Source organism: Zosterops lateralis (assembly GCF_965231275.1).
Source record: "Zosterops lateralis genome assembly, chromosome: W".
NCBI classification, from domain to species: domain Eukaryota; kingdom Metazoa; phylum Chordata; class Aves; order Passeriformes; family Zosteropidae; genus Zosterops; species Zosterops lateralis.
Genome location: NC_139801.1, coordinates 23007321 through 23027301, shown reverse-complemented (window position 1 = coordinate 23027301; position 19981 = coordinate 23007321). Strand labels below are relative to the sequence as shown.

The window sequence follows — 19981 nt, the reverse complement described above, 5'->3', positions numbered from 1 at the left end:
AAGCTTTCTTAGGCATTGCGAGATTTTGGAGAATGTATATTTCAAATTATAATATGATTTTTCCTATTAAGTGACCAGGAAGAAGAATTATTTCCAATGAGGCCCTGAGCAACGAAAAGCCTTTGAGCAAATCAAACAGGAGAAAGTTCATGCTGTAGCCCCTCAGGCCAGTCAGGACAGGGCAAGATGTAAAAAATGTGCTCTACACCACATCTGGGGACAACGATCCTTCCTGGAGCCACTGGCAGAAAGCACCAGGGGAGACTCAAGGTTGACTGCTGGGGTTTTGGAGTTGGGGATGCAGAGGATCTGAAGACCACTGTGTTGGTTTTGTTCGGCCTGGTTTTTGGTAGTGGGGGGGCCATAGAGGTGGCTTCTGTGAGAAGCTGCTGGAAGCTTCCACCATGTCCAGCAGAGCCAACCCCTGATGACTCTGAAGATGGATGTGCTGCTGGCCAAAACTGGGCCAATGAGAGAGGTTGGTAATGACTCTGTGATGACATATTTAAGAAGAAAATCAAAACAAAGTGGGCACAATAGTTTTTTCTTCTAGTCAGAGAAGAGAAGGAGGTGAGAACATGTGAGGGAAAACAACATGGAGAGACACCAAGATCAGAGAGGAGGAGGAGGAGCTCCAGGTGCCGGAGCTGAGATTCCTCTGCAGGCCGTGGTGATAACCATGGTGAAGCAGGCTGTCCTCCTGCAGCCCATGGGGATCCATGGGGGATGCAGAGATCTACCCACAGCCTGTAGGGGAGGTGCCCATGCTGGAGGCTGTGATCCAGTGGAAGACTCGGTGGAGAGAGGGGGGCCCTACTTCCAGGCTGGAGCAGCCTGTCCTTGGAGGACTGCATCCCGTGGAAGAGTGACCCATGCCACAGCAGTTTTGGGAGGACTGTTTGCCCATGGGAGGGACTCACATTGCAGCAGTTTTGGGTGGACTGCTGCTCGTGAGAGTGGATCCACCCTGGAGAAGTTCATGGAGAACTGTCTCCCGTGGGAGGGACCCCACAGTCTCACAGGGGAAAGACTCATCTCCCTGAGCAGCGGAAGATCATCTCGGGTGATGAACTGACCAAACCCCCATGCCCTGTCTCCCTGTGCTGTTGGTGGGAGGGAAGGAGGGGCTGGGGGAAAAAGGTGTTTTAAGAGCTTATTTTACTTCTCATTATCCTCCTCTGACTCTGTTAGTAATAAATTCACTTTGCAACTTTAAGTTGAGCCTATTTTGCCCTTGGAATGTTTTCTCCCAGTCCTTATCTCAATTCATGAACCCTTCATTAAATTTTCTCTCCTCTGCCCAGATGTGGCAGGGGAGGGTAAATGAGCAACTTTCATGAGTGCCTGGCATTGGGTCAGTGTCAAACCATGACAGGCCCCCATACAATTACTCTGCTGATGCCATTTGGGTTTTGCCTTTTTTCTATGTTCTCTGTATTCTTCACACATATATTTGTAGCTTTGTGGACATCTTTCCTTAACTGCTTTTGAAGGCCCTCAAATAAAGATCCCCTTTTATATTACATCCTTACTAAAATTATCTCGAATTTCATTTCCGAGTTGGGAAAAAGGCAACACTGCAGCTGTCCCCTTTTCAAACTGCTTACAATCAAGTTAATCAAGAAACTGCCCAGCTTCATTGACTAAGGAACTTCATTAATCAATTTGCCAAAAGTAAAAACTGTGGCAAGGAATCAAGTATCTATCAACCAGAGTCTGAATTAGAAAATCCATCCTTAAATTATATACATTACTGTGATCAGAACAGTATGCCAGGGTCTTTTATCAAGTATACTTCCATTTTATGACCTGCCTTTCAGAGACAACAGTTTGGGGGAGGGGAGAAACAGGAACACAACAAAGTTACCAATTAATTAAATATAATGCATCTTTAACTGAAACCCATTGACTTTATATAGCAAAATTAAACCCCAGGCCTATTAAATGTCATTTCAAGGCAGCATGTTAGACTCTTGTATCCTCTGTTGCTGCCCCTGCACACAGAACAGCAGATGAACAGGTAGCCTATCTTTTAGTTGATCCTCCAAAACGACCAAACAAGGGTGCCACCTTGAGCTACAGCACTTTTTTATTATGCAAGCATGATGGATGTAGATTTACAAAACATAAAGAACATGCATGAAAAAGACTGCTTATTCTTCACACAAGAAGTACTTCACAGGCTCTGTGCCCCAGCTCTTCACATACTACTCTCAGAAATCACAGGCCCGTTCTGGTCATTCATATTAACATTTGAAAGAAACCCAAGATAAATGCATTGCCCTGCTAAAAATTGAGTCACTAAGAGAAAATCAACTGTGATAAAGTTTCACAATTGGCTTAAGCCAATCTTTGAGAATCCACTTGCCTCTTCCTCATCCATCCAAAGAGTTTCACCACCCCTATGACAGCAACTAGTCCTCAGCTAGCTGCAAGATCAGCTGCATCATATCTTTGCCTCAGTAAAACAAACCCTACAAAAAGCCCATCTGCACACAAAGCAGCAAGCTCATCCAGCTGATTCCCCAGCCACGCACACATCAGTGCCAGCAAGAACAAGCAGGTGGGAACATGCTATTCTGCAAAAGTACAACTTCAGACAAAAAATTCACCCTCAGCCAAGCTGGAAAATGATATTATTGTTTTCCTTCAGATTTGCTTTTTGCTAACAACAGAAGCAAGACAATGCTTACAGTGTCATTATACCAATACCTCCACTGGTCACACTGAGTAGCACTGTTTGATTTTTCCCAGTCTTGACTTTTATTTAGATAATAAACACCTTTTTTTTTTTATGTTAATAGAATGCTTGGCTTCTGTTCTGCAGCAATACATATTTACTGATAACATACCAAGTGCAAAAGAAACATGAACTCCTTAAAGACTAAGATATCAAACTACTATGCCTGCTTTCTGGTAGAGATCAGAACATGCACTAATCTTAGCACAAAACCTACTCACAGGTTCTGCTGCACAGGCAATGCAAGTGGGTAATGGCCTCACATGTCACACAAAATCACTAGGTGTGTTGGTTTAGCACAGATGGTGAGGTGCAATTAGTGATTTCTTTTGAACTGATAACTAAAATAGCTAATTGCATGCAGGGATACACCTCTGGGACTTACAGCCTTAAAAGTTAGAAGGAAGCCTGGGATCGTTCTCTGTCTTCCTTCCACCTTCAAAGGAGGTAAGGCAGTCCTGGCTCCCCCCTTTGGAGGGGGTCGGGACGGCCCGGCCTGCCCGGGCCCGGGCTTTCACAAAAAGCCCGCCTGGCCCGGTGACTCCCAGGCCAGGGGAGAGGATGATGTGCCCCCATCCCGGCTCAGATCTTTTTTTTTAGCAGCTGTAAAACACCCTGCCGCTCCCCCTATGGGGGGGAGCTGGTCTGAGGCCTGGCCATGGGCCTGGGCCCTTTCCCCTGCAGGGAGAAGGGAGCCTGCAGCCTGCACCCGCTGCCGGCCTGAGGGTTTTTTTTCCATTCCCAGAGCTTTTGAAAGTCCTGGCTGCCGCCCTGCAGAGTTCACGTGACCACCGCAGGCCTGGGCAAGCTTTAACTCTTTCCTGCCAGCAGATGGAACTTCCAAAGCACTGGCTCTTCCCAGAGTGAGAAGAGACAAAGTGATTGAGCATAGAGAAGACTTAGCATTACAGTCAGATAGAGTGACAAAAAGATTAATTAGAAAAAAGATGAAAGTTGCCTGCTGGCTGGACTTTCTTGTTTGAGCTATGAAAATGAACTCTGTTAGTAGATTGTCCTTTAAATCATAGAAAAATATGCATTTGGGGAAATGATTTGTGGATTTTTGAACAAAGGTGTTTGTGATAGACTGTATAGTCCCATGAGATGCCTGAACAGAGAAAAAGAGAGATAAGAAGCTCCTGCACCAGTAAAAATAGTAAGAAGACATCTCTCTTCCTTAAGATGAAGAATCCTTTGCCTTGAAGTTGCTTATCTTTAAAAAGTGACACCCCAGATGCCTGAGTTCCATGACCCATAAGCAGCTTGGGAAACTGCTAATGGGAAAAAACCACATGGAAGCAGGTTTTCCCCAGGCAGCTGTTTCTGTCAAAGTTCCAACCCACAAGAGAACTTTTTCTAAGTTGTCAGTAAGAAAATTCCATGGTAAACAAAAAACTCCTCTCCTGAAAAATTAATGAAAAACTATAATTAAACGGTAAAACTGACTGAATGTCACAAGTTTTGTCTCTATGTTGTTTGTAAGAAAGTAAACACTTGTAAGGGGAGAAGAAAAGTTTTAAAAGTTTCATTTTTTTTTCTTTTCCTTATTGTGTGTTAATAAACTATGTTTACTTATAAGTGAGCCTGTTTCGCCTTTTTCTCCCAAAATCCTATCTCCCAGTTGGCAAACAAAATTGAGCAAACATGAAACCACCACACTAGGTTGGAAGAGACTTTTAAGATCATCGAGTCCAACCCATGCCCTAACACCTCAACTAAACCATGGCACCGAGTGCCACAACCAGCCTTTTTTTAAACACATCCAGGGATGGTGACTCCACCACCTCCCTGGGCAGATGATTTTAGTACTTTATCACCCTTACAGTAAAAAACTTTTTCCTAACATCCAACTTAAATTTCCCTTGGTGTAGCTTAAGACTGTGTCCTCTCATTCTGTCAGTTGCTGTCTGGAAAAAAAGACCAACCCCCATCTGACTACAACCACCTATCAGGAAGTTGTAGAGAGTGATAAGGTCACCTCTGAGTCTCCTTTTCTTCAGGCTAAATGACCCCAGCTCCCTTAGTCATTCCTCATAGAACCTGTGTTCCAAGCCCCTCACCAGAATTGTTGCCCTCCTCTGGATGCACTCAAGTGTCTCAACGTCCTTCCTAAACTGAGTGGCCTAGAACTGGACACAGCACTCAAGGTACAGCCTCACCAGTGCCAAGTACAGGGGAAACCAGTGCCAAGTACAGGGGAAGAATGACCTCCCTGCTCCTGCCAGCCACACTATTCCTGATACAGGCCAGGATGCTGTTGGCCTTCTTGGCCACCAAGGCACACTGCTGGCTCATGTTCAGTCAGCTGTCGACCAGTACCCCCAGGTCCCTTTCCGCCTGGGCGCCGTCCAGCCACACCGTCCCCATCCTATAGTGTTGCAGGGGGTTATTGTGGCCAAAATGCAGGACTCCACACTTGGACTTATTAAACTTCATCTTATTGGATTTCGCTCATCCATCCAACCATTCCAGGTCTCTCTGCGAAGCCCTCCCACCTTCCAACAGATCGACACATGCTCCCAGCTTAGTGTCATCTGCAAATTTACTAATGATAGACTCAATACCCTCATCCATGTCGTCAATAAAAATACTGAACAGAACTGGCCCCAGCACAGACCCCTGAGGAGCATCACTAGTGACTGACTGTCAACTGGATGCATCACTGTTCACCACCACTCTCTGGGCCTGGCCATCCAGCCAGTTCTTAACCCAGCAAAGAGTGCTCCTGTCCAAGCCATGGGCTGCCAGCTTTTCCAGGAGTGTGCTGTGGGAGACAGTGTCAAAAGCCTTGCTAAAATCCAAATAGACAACATCCACAGCCCTTCCTGCATCCACCAGGCAGGTCACCTGGTCATAAAAGGAGACTAGATTGGTCAAACATGACATCCCTCCTAAACCCAAGCTGGCTCGGTCTGATACCATGTCCTACTTGAAAGAGTGCAGAGAAACAATCCATGATATAAAGAAACATCTGAGAATTGAGCAGTGGTAAAGGAAGCCAGTGAGTTTGATACTGTGGAAGACCAGACAGCTACAGGAGCTGAGCTGGGTAGCACCGCAGACCTCTTGGCCCTGGTACAGTGGAAGCCATGGAAGAGAGAAACTCAAGGCAAGAACAGAAGTGAAGATGCTATGTCTGGTCACTCTGACCCTCTGACGCTGACCACTCTGACGAGGGAAGATGTAACAAGGACATTGCTGGCAAAAAGAATAAGCGAAAAGATTGTGTTACTAAGGGAACAGGGGCAAAGGGGTCCGGGTGGAAAATTTTGTATGGAACATAGAGACCTATAAATACTGGTGAACTAGTGTAATAAACTGGCTTTGCTTGCAAGCAGGATCCATGTTCTCAATCCCCACAGATACCAAGAAGGTTAATTCAATTTCTACTGTAACTGTGAGCTTTTAGTAGAAAGACACTGTGTGGGAATGCTGGAATTGTTTTATAAGTTTTAGTTATAAGTTTAGTATAGTTTTAATTGTAACTTTAGTGTAGTTTTTTAGCTACCTTAAGTGGGCCCCATATCCTGGAATGTTCTTATCAGAAGTCGATAAGAGTTTCCAAGACAACCCAGGTCTCTGCCCAGAGACTGTCTCCCATTCGTCTCTCCCTGGGATGAATCCCTACCCATTCTTTCCAATGTATCTTCCCCCTCTTCTGTCCATCAATTATCTCCAAGGTCCAAAGGTTCGGCCAGTGGTTGGTAGATCCCCCGGGGACCCCTCCCCAATTTACCTTGATTTGTTAGTGTTTATGTAATTCAGTTGGCATTTGCCACTTTGCTTTGTTTAATTGGTTTACAACTTGTATTCCACGCCCCAAATTGTTTTGGACAAAAACTCCCTGCAGCCCAGGTTCTGGGTCTCTCTCCTGAGGCACCGGGCCTGGGGCCAGGGGCTTCCCTGTGACCCCCGAATAAAACCTTTGTTCCCCGAGCCTCGAGAGTTTCCCCTCTTTCATACCACGGCCGTGACAGCAAAGGTAAAGATGCTGCAGAGCCAAGAACCCACACAACGGTTCTGTTGAGGCGTATCAGAGCTAGCAGGTGGTCCAGCCGAACACCGGGCGGACCAGAGAAAGATACGCACCCCAACAACACTGTGACTGTGAACTTTTAGCAGAGAAGCCACTGTGTGGACCTTTAGCAGAGAAGCAAGGCATGCAGAAATTGTTCTCCAAGCAAGGATGTTGGAAGATAAAGAGAAAACATCTGGCTTAGGAATGCAGCTACAACCAAAACAAGGACTGAGTTTGGGAACTTGGGGAACATGGGGAGGGTTTTTATGGTAATGGACAAATTATAATATGCATATAGTGACTGTATATTAGCAACACATTTGTAGAAATCAGTGGGCATGTTAGGAAGGAGTGATCTCCCATGCTCTTCCAGGCAGATGAATAAATGATGCCCTCTTTAACACAGAAAGCTGGTGTTAAGGAGGCTCATTACGGTTTTTGGAGATTTGATAACGAGTTGACTGACTAAACTACATTTCCAGAGACAAGACCACACAATCAGACAATCCATCTTGATGTGAAACTCTGAAGCACTACCTAATGGGCACACACTTTGATATAATTGAACTTTTTCAGTGCCAAAATCACATGTCACTTTTTGTGTCTTGCCCTCCACATTTAATTTCAGGAGGTTGGGAGACAGCACATGTTGACAGATGACAAAGGATGGAGAAGTGAGAGACTTTGCCTGCTAAAGGGCATCTCTACTATCCACACTATACTTGGCACAGAATCTACCAGACTCTGAAGACAGACATGGGTGTCACAAGCAGTTCACAGAAAACCAAATACTCTTGAGACCGAGGCGATGAACACACATGGAAACTGAAGGCAGAGAGATTCTATTTCAGACATAATTCCTGTTAAAAGACTGTTTTGTTTATACAGCTAGGCCTTGCTTCTTAAGAGCTACTGCATGAAAGCCTCCTGCTATGTAACTGAATAATAACAGAATATCTAAAATGAAGAAACAAAACAAACAAAACCAAAAAACACTGTCCTTTGCAGGTCAGATGGAGTGTGACTTTTGCCAAAAAAAAAAAAAAAAAAAAAAAAAAAAATCTTGAGGCAAAGAAACAATCACACCTAGTGATATACTTTGAGGTCTTAGAGCTGCTTGATCTATACATTCTCTACAATGCTCAATTCATTTATGTGGCACTAACCAACCTGCAAAAAACAGGTTTGGGATTTTGCACTAATTCAATTAGAATTTCATATATGACATTGAAATCTCAGCCAATGAAGTTGGGCCACTAACTCCAGCAGAGAGAGCATTACCTGAAAAGTATGATCTCCTCCATTTATTAATCACATAGGATATTATTTTAATTTTTTCCTATAAAGGGATGCTTTGGAAATGTGAAATCTGAAACATGACAGAGTCCAAAGAGATTTCAAATTTTGCTAAAGCATGTAAAGGTACATAAGTAAAGGAAGTTATTTAAACACTGAAAACAGAATGGAAAAAAAAAAATTACAAACTGGAAAAGTAAAGGATAATCCTGAAGATCTGAAATTAATTTTTTTCAGCTTGGAACATTTCTAGCTACTCTGAAGAATATCTGGAGTTTAACCATAGTTTTTAGTTTTGTAGCAACTTTTTGAAGTCACAGAATCACAGAATCATTAGGGTTGGAAGGAATCTCTGGAGATCATCCGGTCCAAGCCCCTGCTAAGGCACAGTCACACAGAGCAGGTGACACAAGAATGTATCCAGGTGAGTTTTGAATGTCTCCAGAGAGGGAGACTCCATGCCCTCCCAGGGCAGCCTATTCCAGTGCTCTGCTACCCTCAATGTAAAGAGGTTCTTCCTCATGTTGAGGTGAAACTTCTTGTGTTGTAGTTTATGGCCATTGCTCCTCATCCTGTCACTGGGCACCACTGAAAAGATTCTAGCATCATCCTCTTGGCACATGCCTTTGAGATATTTATCTGCATTAATTGAGATCCCCTCTCAGCCTTCTCTAGACTAAACAGGCCCAGATCCCACAGTCATAAGAGAGATGCTCCAGACCCAAGTCAGCAGCACAGAGACATACATAAAACCAAATGGTAAAAGACTGAGCACAAAAAAATAGTGTTACTAGCAAGTTTTTCCAGGCATGTTAGCTACCATTTAGCAAAGCTAGCATCATTCATTAACTTTACATTTGCAGGACAGGAAGAAAGATCAAACCCTACTGCTGCTGGCCATCCTGCAAATAGATGCAAATCTCTCTATGTGGATTAGACAGATGCTGCATGAGGTATAGGCTTCATGTTCAGGTTTTGGGCCATACACATAGTGCCATGTTTTCAGATGAGAATGGGTGATCGTTAAGCATTACCTTAATTCACAATTAATTGTGCACAAATTGGAATCCACACCTAATTATTTCCTTATATATTCCTTGGCTATCTACATGCTTCAATTATGGCAAGCGTCATTTGCGGGTAGAATAATTAACAGCAAGAAGCAAAAGATAGGTGGCACTTACTGTGTTGCATTTTGTCCCACACACCACTTGCCGGTGGTTCAGCCACTGGGAGGCAAATACTTTATTAAGGATTCCAAGGTGAAATTCTCTCTCCTTCAAGAGGCTGGGAAGCTGCTGGGCTGCATATCCATGCAACAAGCGGTGATAGCTGGACTCATTCTGCATCCTGACCTCTCTGCCTTTCAGGTAGTACACCACAGACCTTTTCACCCGGAGGAGTCTTTTCCTTTTGTGAACTGAGTGATCCCACCCATACTGTGGAAAAGAAGCATTTAACTTAGATAAAGCAACTAGAACAAACTTAAGACATAAGCCTTCTAAACTCAAAGATATTCTCAGCAAAATACTGAGGCCTTCCAAACTACCCATATAATACCATACACGAAGATTAACTCAGAAATTGTGATAAAGCCTTCAGCAACATAAAATTAAACAAAAATATTTGCTAAAGAAGTAACACTGCCATAATACTGAAAGCAATCCACTCCGGTTAGGCACCGTTGGGACACCAAAAGCTTATAGAAACAAGAGAAAGCGAAGAAGCACTTTAACGGAAAAGCAGCCCCAACAGCCTCCTGGCATGAGCCAGGTTTGGAGGCGACACCGCGGGGGCCATCTGATACTGACCGCGCCGTTCATCGGCCTTCTCCGGTCCGGCCTGGGGCCACCTCGCAGTAATGTTCAGCTCCTGGGGCGGCGGGGACTCGGCGGTTACAGGCCGAACCGAGAGCTCCCGGGGCCACCGGGGCAGGGAGTAGGGACGGGAGGAAGCTGCCTGCTGTATCGCACCGACAGCCACCAGGGCCGGGACTACTCCTCCCCACCATCTCCGCCCCAGGACACCTTCCCCAGGCACCGAAAGACCTCGCCCTTTTCCCCTACCTCAACCGGGCACTGGGACACGGCAACCCCCCAGTCAGGGTCACACCAGGCACCGGCATGTGGGCTTCTGCCCTCATACACCCGGTTCCCGCCCCCCAGCCTACCTGCTCCCCCTGGAGCCCCCCGGCGGCAGCCGTCGCCGCTTTCCGCTTCCTGCTAACTGTTTTCCGGGCCATAGGAGAAGGAGGAGAAGAAGGAGGAGGAGGAGAAAAAGGAGGAGGAGGAGGAGGAGAAGAAGCCGAGAGCCCAACCTGGGCCCCACATGGAGCAAGAGGGGGAGGGGGCCACCGGGGTACGGGGCAAATAAGTGCGGGGAGCCAGGCCCGGTCACTCTCTTCGTCACAGACCCTACCGACTGCGATTCACGACATTTTCTCCGAGATGTTTTTACGACAGTCTCACCGTGCCTTTGCGACGGCTGTCCCACCCCGCCCGAGTCTCGTGTCCTAGCAACCGGAGGAGGGAGGGCGGCGAACTGGCCCACCCTCTGCGGCTGCCAGGTAGCGTGGCCCCGTCAGGGGTGAGGCGGCGCCCCCTGGCGGCGGCCCCAGCGGAGCTCGGAACGAAGCTTCCCGGCTTCGCCACTTGTCCGTTCCCCGCTGCCCTGCACGGATCGGCGGCGCTCGCTGGTGTGAAAAACGAGGTCCGCTTTCCTGGTAAAATTTAAAAAGTTTAATAAAAAACAATAGGAGACAGAGATAATAAAGCAAAGAGTTAATGTCCGGGTGCTTGGCATTCAGCTAAGAGCACCCCTACTACCTTTGGAGAGACTCCTTAAATACCTTTTCTATTACATCAGCCTGTTGAATATTCATAAATCAATATGCATATTCATAATTTCAGACAAACTAGTTTACATATTCCAGGAACTGTTTAGCATGGCCCCTCTCTGGGTCCGCCTTTTCAGAGCATGCGTGTTTCTTGGCTGTGGTTTTAATCCCGCTTCATCACCTCCAGTTTGGGCCTTGGTCCATACTTTCCACAGACAGTAAGTGTTGATAGTTGGCCTGTCAGCAGCAGGGTCATCATCATATGTTCACTGGATGTTATCCCAACCAAGCAGACAATTCAAGCATACTATATCAGCTATCACCACTATGCCTAATTTTGCTAATAGCAGAAATAAAAACTATATCCATACAGCAAAGACATTTTAACATGATACATATAACATTTATCTTAATAATTGCAAAAAACCAACAATATAATACGTATTTATAACACTGGTGGCCTCCCTGGGCCCAGTCAATTTAAGCATAGGAGAGGCCCTGTATTATCAACACCGTTTCCAGCTACTGTGTAGCAGATTAATTCTACAGCAGCTCAAACCAGCACAGTGACCTTTTACTGAGAGACAGCCTGTGAGCATATTCCTGTTGATTGTAACATGCACAATCTATACTGAAGTTCTACATCTCTCCTGTGGGAAAATCTGACCACAATGTGTGCTAATGTCTTTATAAACAATTCTATGGGTGAAGGTGTGGGTGTTAATGTCTTTGAAATAGGTCTTAATGTCTCTACTAACTTTGGGCAGCAGGTTCCTAACAGGGCCCAGACAGCTTGGCTCCTGAAACAGACAAGTGGGGTCTGCACAAGGCTGAACTTCTGAACTTTGAGGTAAAACAGTAGGTTGAAGGGGGGATATGTGGTAAGCAGACCAGGAAGGCTGTATTTTCCTAGTGCCTCAGCCAGCAGGGAAAGGAAGAGGGCAAAATGTGGCCAGGAGTTAGGATAAAAGGAGGCTGCACCCTCCAAAACCCCGAGAGAGAAAACCCCATGGGCACGTGCCCCAGCGGTCTCTCTCCCTTTATTCGAATAAAGTTGAAGGACTCCTCTGTCTCCTTTATGGACACTGGCTTTTCATAGCGCGATTTTCTATACAACAAGCATAAAACACCTCCTCCTCCACTTCCACTGCTATACCAGAGGAAATAATGCCTGTGAATTATTAAAAAGCTATGGATATTGATCTAATACCAATATCCAACTATGACGGACAAAGACTCTCTAACAGTTTAAAGTTAGAAAGTGTATGTTTATTACGACGCCGGGCAGTGTGCAGGATCGCTCCCAAATACACACGCTCAAGTTACAGATGATCACAGGGTCTTTTATGTACAGGAGTATTGAATACCCAAAACACAAATGCATATCCATAACTCTGGTACATCCCATTCCCCGCTTCGTATAGTGTGATAAATTTGGGGTAAAAATTCGTGTATAAAATAATAATAATCCGATGTATAATAAGAACAATGTTAATAAAATGTAAAATCCAGTAGGAAGCAAATCGTTCCCCCCCAGCCTGCACGGCTTCAGTTGTGAAACAGGACAAGGATCATCAGACTGGACAAAGACGCTAGCCAGCCCCAATAAGAATCACTTCCTCGCCAATGCAAGAATTCCTTCTTGACGACGATGCAGATTTCATCAACGCCCTGGCACGATATGCAAACTGAAATCAACATAAGACTGACCTGTATAATTGGCATAAGAAAAGACCTTCCCGGAATGGATTAACAGGACTTGACAAGATCTGGGAAGGCCATCGAAAAGAAATTCGGACTATTCAGCCCACCCTGGACACCTGGACTGCCTAAGGGCAGAAAAATCCTATAAAACGGTGGACTGAGAACTGCACGGCGTGGATTTGGGCGTCTTGTACCCTGGTGTGCGGACCCCTATCCACCCGGCGCGGCGCTGCTATTTTCCTATTTTGTGGTTTTCTCATTTTGCTGGTGTTCGATACTGTGTTATTAATAAATTGTCTTTTTATTAATCCGATATTTGCCATTGCATTTATAACAGATTTGGTGCCTTGACTCGGATTCGGAGGAAGCTGCGGGGACCCGCGACCCAGAAGGGTACCCCCACTGATTTTGGCGGCCTGGTGAGTGGGGAGACCCCGCGGCTCCACCCGAACCTCCGAACCAAATTTAGGAACGGGAAAACCACAAAAAACGACAGGGGAGAGGACGGATCCGGGGGCAAAAAGAGCTCAGGAAAGCAAAGGGCCTTCAAAAAGCCGCGGCTGACATTGCTCGTAAAACGTCTATGTGCACGAAGACATCCACGCAGGAAAAGGAGCTGTAAGTACTGCTGGTTGAGCGGGTGATTGGGCGAGTGTGTGAGACGTGATCTGATCACGAAGAGAGTGTGGACTTCAAGGTCGCATTTCCGTCTTCCCGCGAGGGGAACGGTCGGCCACGAAGGAAGCGATTTCGTGTGAAAACTCTCTCATATCACTCGTCAAAACTGGGACTAGGGAAGTCTCAGGGACCGATCACGGAGTGGGCAAAAAGGGGAAGGATACGTCCTGTAGAGCTCGGGAATTGGTAAACCCTTTGCCAGCGGACCAAGGTAAGGGTCCAAAGAGAATCCGAAAAGGATTGAGTACCGATCAGGGGCCCCTCAGCACAGCTCGCTGGAGGGGTGAGTGATCGGAAAAGCCCCAGTCCCCTGAGAAAGAACCAGAGACACAACGCACAGGCAGAAAGCCGACTTGCAGGGAATTTGAAGACTTGGTAAGGAAATTTGTGAAACATGGGACAGAGAAAGAGTAAACCCCAGAAAAAGACCTCAGAAAAACTCCCCTCCAGTAAGGGAAAGCGAACCATGAAAATCCCTCGAAACAATCCCTTGGGGTGGATGTTGGAACATTGGGGAGATTGCCCTCAGAGGAAAGGGAAGTCCAAAGAAAAGATGGTGTACTATTGCATGGATGTGTGGGGTGGTGAAGAATTGAGGAGCCACCTTACGTGGCCGGTGTTAGGATCATTTGAAAATTGGACATGTAGTGAGCTGAATCGCTATGTGGAAAACAAGAGCCCCTCTAACCCTGAGGAGAGGGAATATGCTCGGCTCTGGCTGAACACCCGAGCAGGTTTGTTCCCGATGAAACAGAAAGGGCGGCCTGGAACTGGGACTGAGCCCTGGGAACCCCTAGATCATCTCCCACCTCCTTACAATGGGCCGAACTCACCACCCTCTCCAGAGCAAGTGGTGCCCACGGCTCCCTTGGACCCCCAAAACCAGCTTATGGGGGCACAGGCATCCCAAGTAGGGAGCCAGGCCTCCCACCCCTTGTCCCCGCTGGCAGTCCCTCTGCTGCCAGCCCCTCTCCTACCTCTTCCGTCCAGCCTGGGTCCGTCGGCGGCACCCCTGTCGATAGACGCCATGACTGCTGGAACCCCCTCTGAGATCCCGTCTGCGCAAGCTTGGGAGCACTCTCGTTCACTCTTTCCGCCACAACCAGGGTTGGTCTGAGCGGAGGAGAGAATCCCCTCTGCCGCACAGGCGGCAGTTCCACCCCCGCAGTCCGGGAAAGGGAGACAACCCACAGCTACCAGTTCTCCCCCTGCTAGCAGGACCCGCTTGAAAGCAAGGATGATGGGTGATGAATGGGGAGAAAGCGAAAATGAGGGACACAGTTTACTCCCATTAAGGGAGGTACCGACGGCCCCCGGGGTTATCGGGTTTGTGAATGTTCCCCTCAACACAGGAGATGTAAGAGCTTTTAAAAGGGAAATGGGGCGATTGTTGGATGATCCTTTTGGTGTGGCAGATAGGTTGGATGAGTTCTTAGGGAGCAGCATCTATACCTATGAGGATCTGATGGCAATCCTGAGGTCTCTGTTCAACAACGAGGAAAGAGAAATGATAAAACAGGCGGGTATCAGAGACTGGGACAGGAGAAACCCACAAGGGACACCCGGTGATCAAAAATGGCCCAGCTCTAGTCCGAGTTGGAACGCTCAGACAGAGGACGGGAGAAGGAGCATGATAGACCTGAGAAATATCATAATCCAAGGCATTCAGGAAGCCGTCCCAAGGGGTCAGAATATCAGTAAAGCCTTCAATGAATGTCAAGGGAAAGAGGAGTCCCCCACTGAATGGATTGAGCGATTGAGGCGAAGTCTGCAGATATATTCTGGGACAGACCCTAATTCCCCTGTGGGGGAAGTGTTGCTCAAAACACAGTTTGTAGCAAAATCTTGGGAGGACATCCGGAGAAAGTTGGAAAAGATAGATGGCTGGCAAGATAAGAGCTTGCAAAAATTGCTGAGGGAAGCACAGAAGGTGTACATGAGGAGGGAGGATGAAAAACAGAAAGTTCAGGCTAAGGTCTTGGTAGCAGCAGTGAAGGAGGTCCAGAGACAGGAGCAGGCTTCGGGTAAGTATAAAACCTTACCCCGAAAGCCCCAAGGCCCCCGCAAGGCGACCCCAGACACGAGAAGGGAACTGCCTGAATGTTACTATTGCAAGAAGGCAGGACACCTTCAGAGAGATTGCAAGAAAAGGATGAAAGACGAAAAGATTTTTCAGGAGGATTAGGGGTGTCAGGGGCTCTTCACCTTGGGGACCAGGACATCTAACGAGCCCCTGGTAAAATTGAAAGTAGGTGCCCAGCGTCAAGAGACCGTTTTTCTGGTGGATACTGGGGCAGAAAGGAACACTTTACAGCATTTACCAAAGGGGTGTACGGCCAGTGAGGAGAGAGTTATGGTGGTGGGTGCAAAAGGGGATCCTTTTAGAGTGCCAGTGATAGAGAATGTGGAAATTGAATCAGAAAACAAAGTCTGCTTGGGAAACTTGTTGTTGGTGGAGGAAGCTGATTACAACTTTCTAGGGAGAGATATGATTATCGCCTTTGGAATTAGCATAGTTGTAAAAAGTTCCGATCTAGTAGTGAAAATGTTTAAGCTCACCGAGAAGGACGAGGCAGACATCAATCCGGAGGTATGGCACTCTAAAGGAGAGGTGGGGAAACTAGAAATTGACCCCATTCACATCATAATCGAGAAGCCCGAGGACCCTATACGGGTCAAACAGTATCCCATTCCCCTGGAAGGGAGAAAGGGATGGAAACGGGTAATCGATGACCTTTTGAAGGGAGGAACAATAGAGCCATGCATGTCCCCCCATAACACCCCTATACTGGCTGTGAAAAAGGCAGATGGAAGTTATCAGCTAGTTCAGGATTTGAGGGCCGTGAATGCTCGAACCACGACTAGATTTCCGGTAGTGGCCAATCCATATACTTTATTGAATCGGCTCACACCCGAGGATGTGTGGTATAGTGTGATTGACCTGAAGGATGCATTTTGGACTTGCCTCTTGGATGAGAAAAGCAGAGATTACTTTGCTTTTCAGTGGGAGGATCCCTATACCAACAGAAAGCAACAGTTAAGATGGACAGTGCTTCCCCAAGGATTTGTGGAATCCCCTAATCTGTTTGGACAGGCTCTGGAGCACCTCTTGACTCAATTTACCCCGAAGGAAGGGACAAAACTGTTGCAGTATGTGGATGACCTGTTAATAGCTGGATCCTCTGAGGAAAGTGTGAGGGAATGCACTGTGGCATTGCTGAATTTCATTGGAGCTAAGGGTCTGAAAGTTTCAAAATCCAAACTGCAGTTCACGGAGCCCGAAGTGAAATACTTGGGTCATTGGCTATCCCAAGGGAAAAAGAAATTAGACCCTTAGAGGGTCGCGGGAATTATAGCATTGCCCGCTCCAAAAACTAAAAGGCAGATACGCCAAGTATTAGGGCTCCTGGGGTACTGCAGGCAATGGATTGAAGGTTTCAGTGAAAAGGTGAAATTTCTTTATTAAAGGTTAAACACCGACAGAGTGAAGTGGACTGATCAGGATGAATTGGATTTTCAAAAATTGAAAGAGGTCCTCATGACTGCTCCAGTACTGACCCTCCCAGACGTGAATAAGGAGTTCCAATTGTTTGTAGATGTCAGTGAGCAAACTGCACAGGGAGTCCTGATTTAGGAACGGGCCGGAAAAAGAAAACCCATAGGATTTTTATCAAAAATCCTAGATCCTGTGAGCCGGGGATGGCCTACGTGCTTGCAGGCCATAGTCGCGGTGGCGCTCCTGGTAGAGGAGGCGAGGAAAATCACCTTCGGGGCCTCTTTGATAGTTTACACCCCTCACGATGTGAGAAACATTCTACAACAAAAGGCAGAAAAGGGGTTGACCGACTCTAGGATTCTGAAATATGAAGCCATTCTGATCAGCTCCCCGGGATTGGAGTTAAAAACCACCTTGGCACGGAACCCTGCACAGTTCATGTTTGGAGACCCCTCCGAGGAACTGTTGCATGACTGTGCTGAGATCGTGGAACTCCAGACAAAAGTAAGACCCGATTTGGAGGACCAGGAATTGGAGGGGGGAGAAAAATGGTTCGTGGATGGGTCGGCAAGAGTAGTGGAAGGAAAGAGAAAATCGGGGTACGCAGTGGTGGATGGCAGAACGGGAAAAGTGGTGGAATCGGGCCCCCTGAGACCCGAATGGTCGGCCCAGGCTTGTGAGCTTTATGCTCTCCTCAGGGCTCTCAAAAGGTTGAAGAGAAAAAGGGGGACCGTATTCACTGATTCTCGGTATGCGTTTGGGGTGGTTCACACTTTTGGAAAAATTTGGGAAGAGAGAGGTTTGATAAATACGAAGGGGAAAGGTCTGGTCCACGGGGAAATGATTCGGCAAATCTTAGAGGCAATCAGAGAACCCAAAGAGATTGCAGTAGTCCATGTGAAAGGGCATCAGACCGGACTGCAATTTCAAACCCGCGGTAATAACCTAGCTGATCAGGAGGCGAAAAGGGCAGCATTGCTCACGGTGAGCGTCCCCGAGGTGATCGGGGAGGAGGACTCCGAAATCCAAATATGTCCCTCAGAAAAGGACATTGAAGGATTCAAAGAGATAGGAGGGGCATTGGAAATGAGAAAGTGGAAATTGCCAGATGGGATGGAATTGGCCCCGAAAAGTGCAGCCAGAGGGATCCTGAGACGTTTGCATGAATAGACTCACTGGGGAACACGGGCATTGGCTTACCAGTTCTTGAAGTTTTTCGAGTGCAAGGGAATTTTTGAATTGGCAAAACAGGAGGTACAAGGGTGTGTGATTTGCCAGAAGGTGAACCGGCCCAGATCCAGACAAACGGCCTGGGGAGGTCGTCCTCTTTCATATAGGCCGTTTGAAAGGATCCAGGTCGATTTCACTGATTTACCAAAGGTCGGAAGATATAGGTACTTATTAGTAATAGTAGACAAATTGACACATTGGGTAGAGGCATACCCAAGGGCAAAAGCTACGGCCCAAACGATTTCCAAAGTATTATTGGAAGAAATAGTCCCCAGGTATGGAATCGTGGATTGCATAGATTCAGACCAGGGGACTCACTTCACCTCAAAAATCATAAAACAATTAACCGAAGCTTTGGGAATCAGATGGCAATATCACACCCCCTGGCACCCTCAAAGTTCGGGGCAAGTGGAGAGAATGAATCAAACCCTAAAATCACAACTGGCAAAGCTCATGCTGGAAACGAAAATGTGTTGGGTGAAATGCCTTCCCCTTGCTCTGCTGAATGTGAGAACCATGCCACACTCCGATACGGGGCTGTCCCCCTTTGAAATGTTGTATGGGATGCCATACAAACACGGAATGCTGGTGGGACATCCCCGAGTCGAGGATGTGCAATTGCAACCTTATCTCATCACTATAAACAAAAATTTACAGGAGCTTCGAAGGCATGGACTCATTCCTCAAAGTGCCCCTCTCGGATTTGCAATCCATCAGATTCAGCCAGGAGACAAAGTGTTGATCAGAACTTAGAAAGAAATCCCTCTCGCCCCGCAGTGGGAAGGACCGTTCCTGGTGCTGGTTACCACTGACACCGCAGTTCGAACCGCAGAAAAGGGTTTGGCTCATTCGTCAAGGGTGAAAAAGATCGAGGACCCAAAAACCTCGGACTGGAAGGTCATCACTCCTCCCGGAGAACTCAAAATCAAGCTCCGGTGTCAACCTAAATGACCAGTCAGATAAGTTGCAATACCCCAGACTGTGAATGCTTTCCTTTTATTCATTTTGAATGTGTATACTGTAAACAAGTTTGGGTCACCTATTGTTGGGGAGGGAATCGACCTAGGGGTCTGTGTACTAACTGTTTGACTGAGGAGCAGGAGAACACAAGCCGTCTCTTAATACTTGCCACTCGGACCGGACTTTTGGAGTTAGACTCTCCTGAGTGGTACCAAATTTACAAAAAGGGAATAAAGGGAAAATTGGACGCTAAAGCAGAGGCTTTGGCAATTGAGTGCCGGAGGACCATCAAAGTACCTTGCCGAGGGGATACAATCAAATTATCCCGGTGGGCAACCTACAAGAGAAGGTTTGCCATCAGGACTACACGGGCCCCTGAAGCACACCCTTGCTGCCGAGAAGATGGTTTACCCCGCCGTATGTTTACATACGGGCGAAGGGCAAGGCAGAGGGGTATTTCTGTGGGGAATCCTGACGGTCCTGAGTCTAGCCGTGTGCTGGACCAAGGGGGCCCTTCCAGGGGCGCTCCTGGGGGAGAATCCTCCCGTGAAGTGTGAATGGTGCTTAACAGCTCCAGAAACCGGACAGATAATGGATTGTCCTCTGGAAAGGCAGTTGGGTGAATGTTGGGCCAATGGCACTCGATTTCACCTTTGTGAATTGGAAGGAAGGGTCCGGTGCCAACACTCAGGGGCAAGTCCTAAGGGCGGATCGTTCAGGGACCGTGCTCACTCACTCATTAGACAGAGGCGCGAACTCGAGATTCCTTACCCGGTGCAAACATGTAACCAATGTAACAAAACTGTATGGGTGGGAGGAAAAAGGCAATCTACCTTCCTTGCCTATTTCAAAGTGAATCCCCTGTGCTACGACAAAACGAAACTGAAAATATGTAACATGGGTGGAAAATTGTATTGGGAGGGGAAGAATCTCAAACACGAGGAAATAGGTTCCTTTAATACTGAACCCATCGTTTTCAACTTATTGCCCCCGGTTTATAATCGTGTGTGTTTGCAGTTTGAT

At 47.0% G+C, this 19981-nt stretch overlaps 1 protein-coding gene across 4 annotated transcripts in view; it reads right to left on the bottom strand.

The window, feature by feature from the left end:
- The window catches only part of LOC310922094 (DDB1- and CUL4-associated factor 12-like), a 47482-nt gene extending 36967 nt beyond the window's left edge, over positions 1-10515 (bottom strand). For 3 of the 4 annotated variants that reach the window (XM_083882428.1, XM_083882427.1, XM_083882429.1), the window contains exons 1-2: positions 10225-10515; positions 9239-9493 (exon numbers count right to left, since the gene is read on the bottom strand). In XM_083882428.1, coding sequence (XP_083738554.1) covers positions 9239-9493; positions 10225-10296 — 327 coding nt within the window. In that variant the 5' untranslated portion in view covers positions 10297-10515. The remainder of the gene's footprint in view (positions 1-9238; positions 9494-10224) is intronic. The other variant, XM_083882430.1, reaches the window with a different exon arrangement.
- Between the last annotated feature and the right edge of the window lie 9466 nt (positions 10516-19981).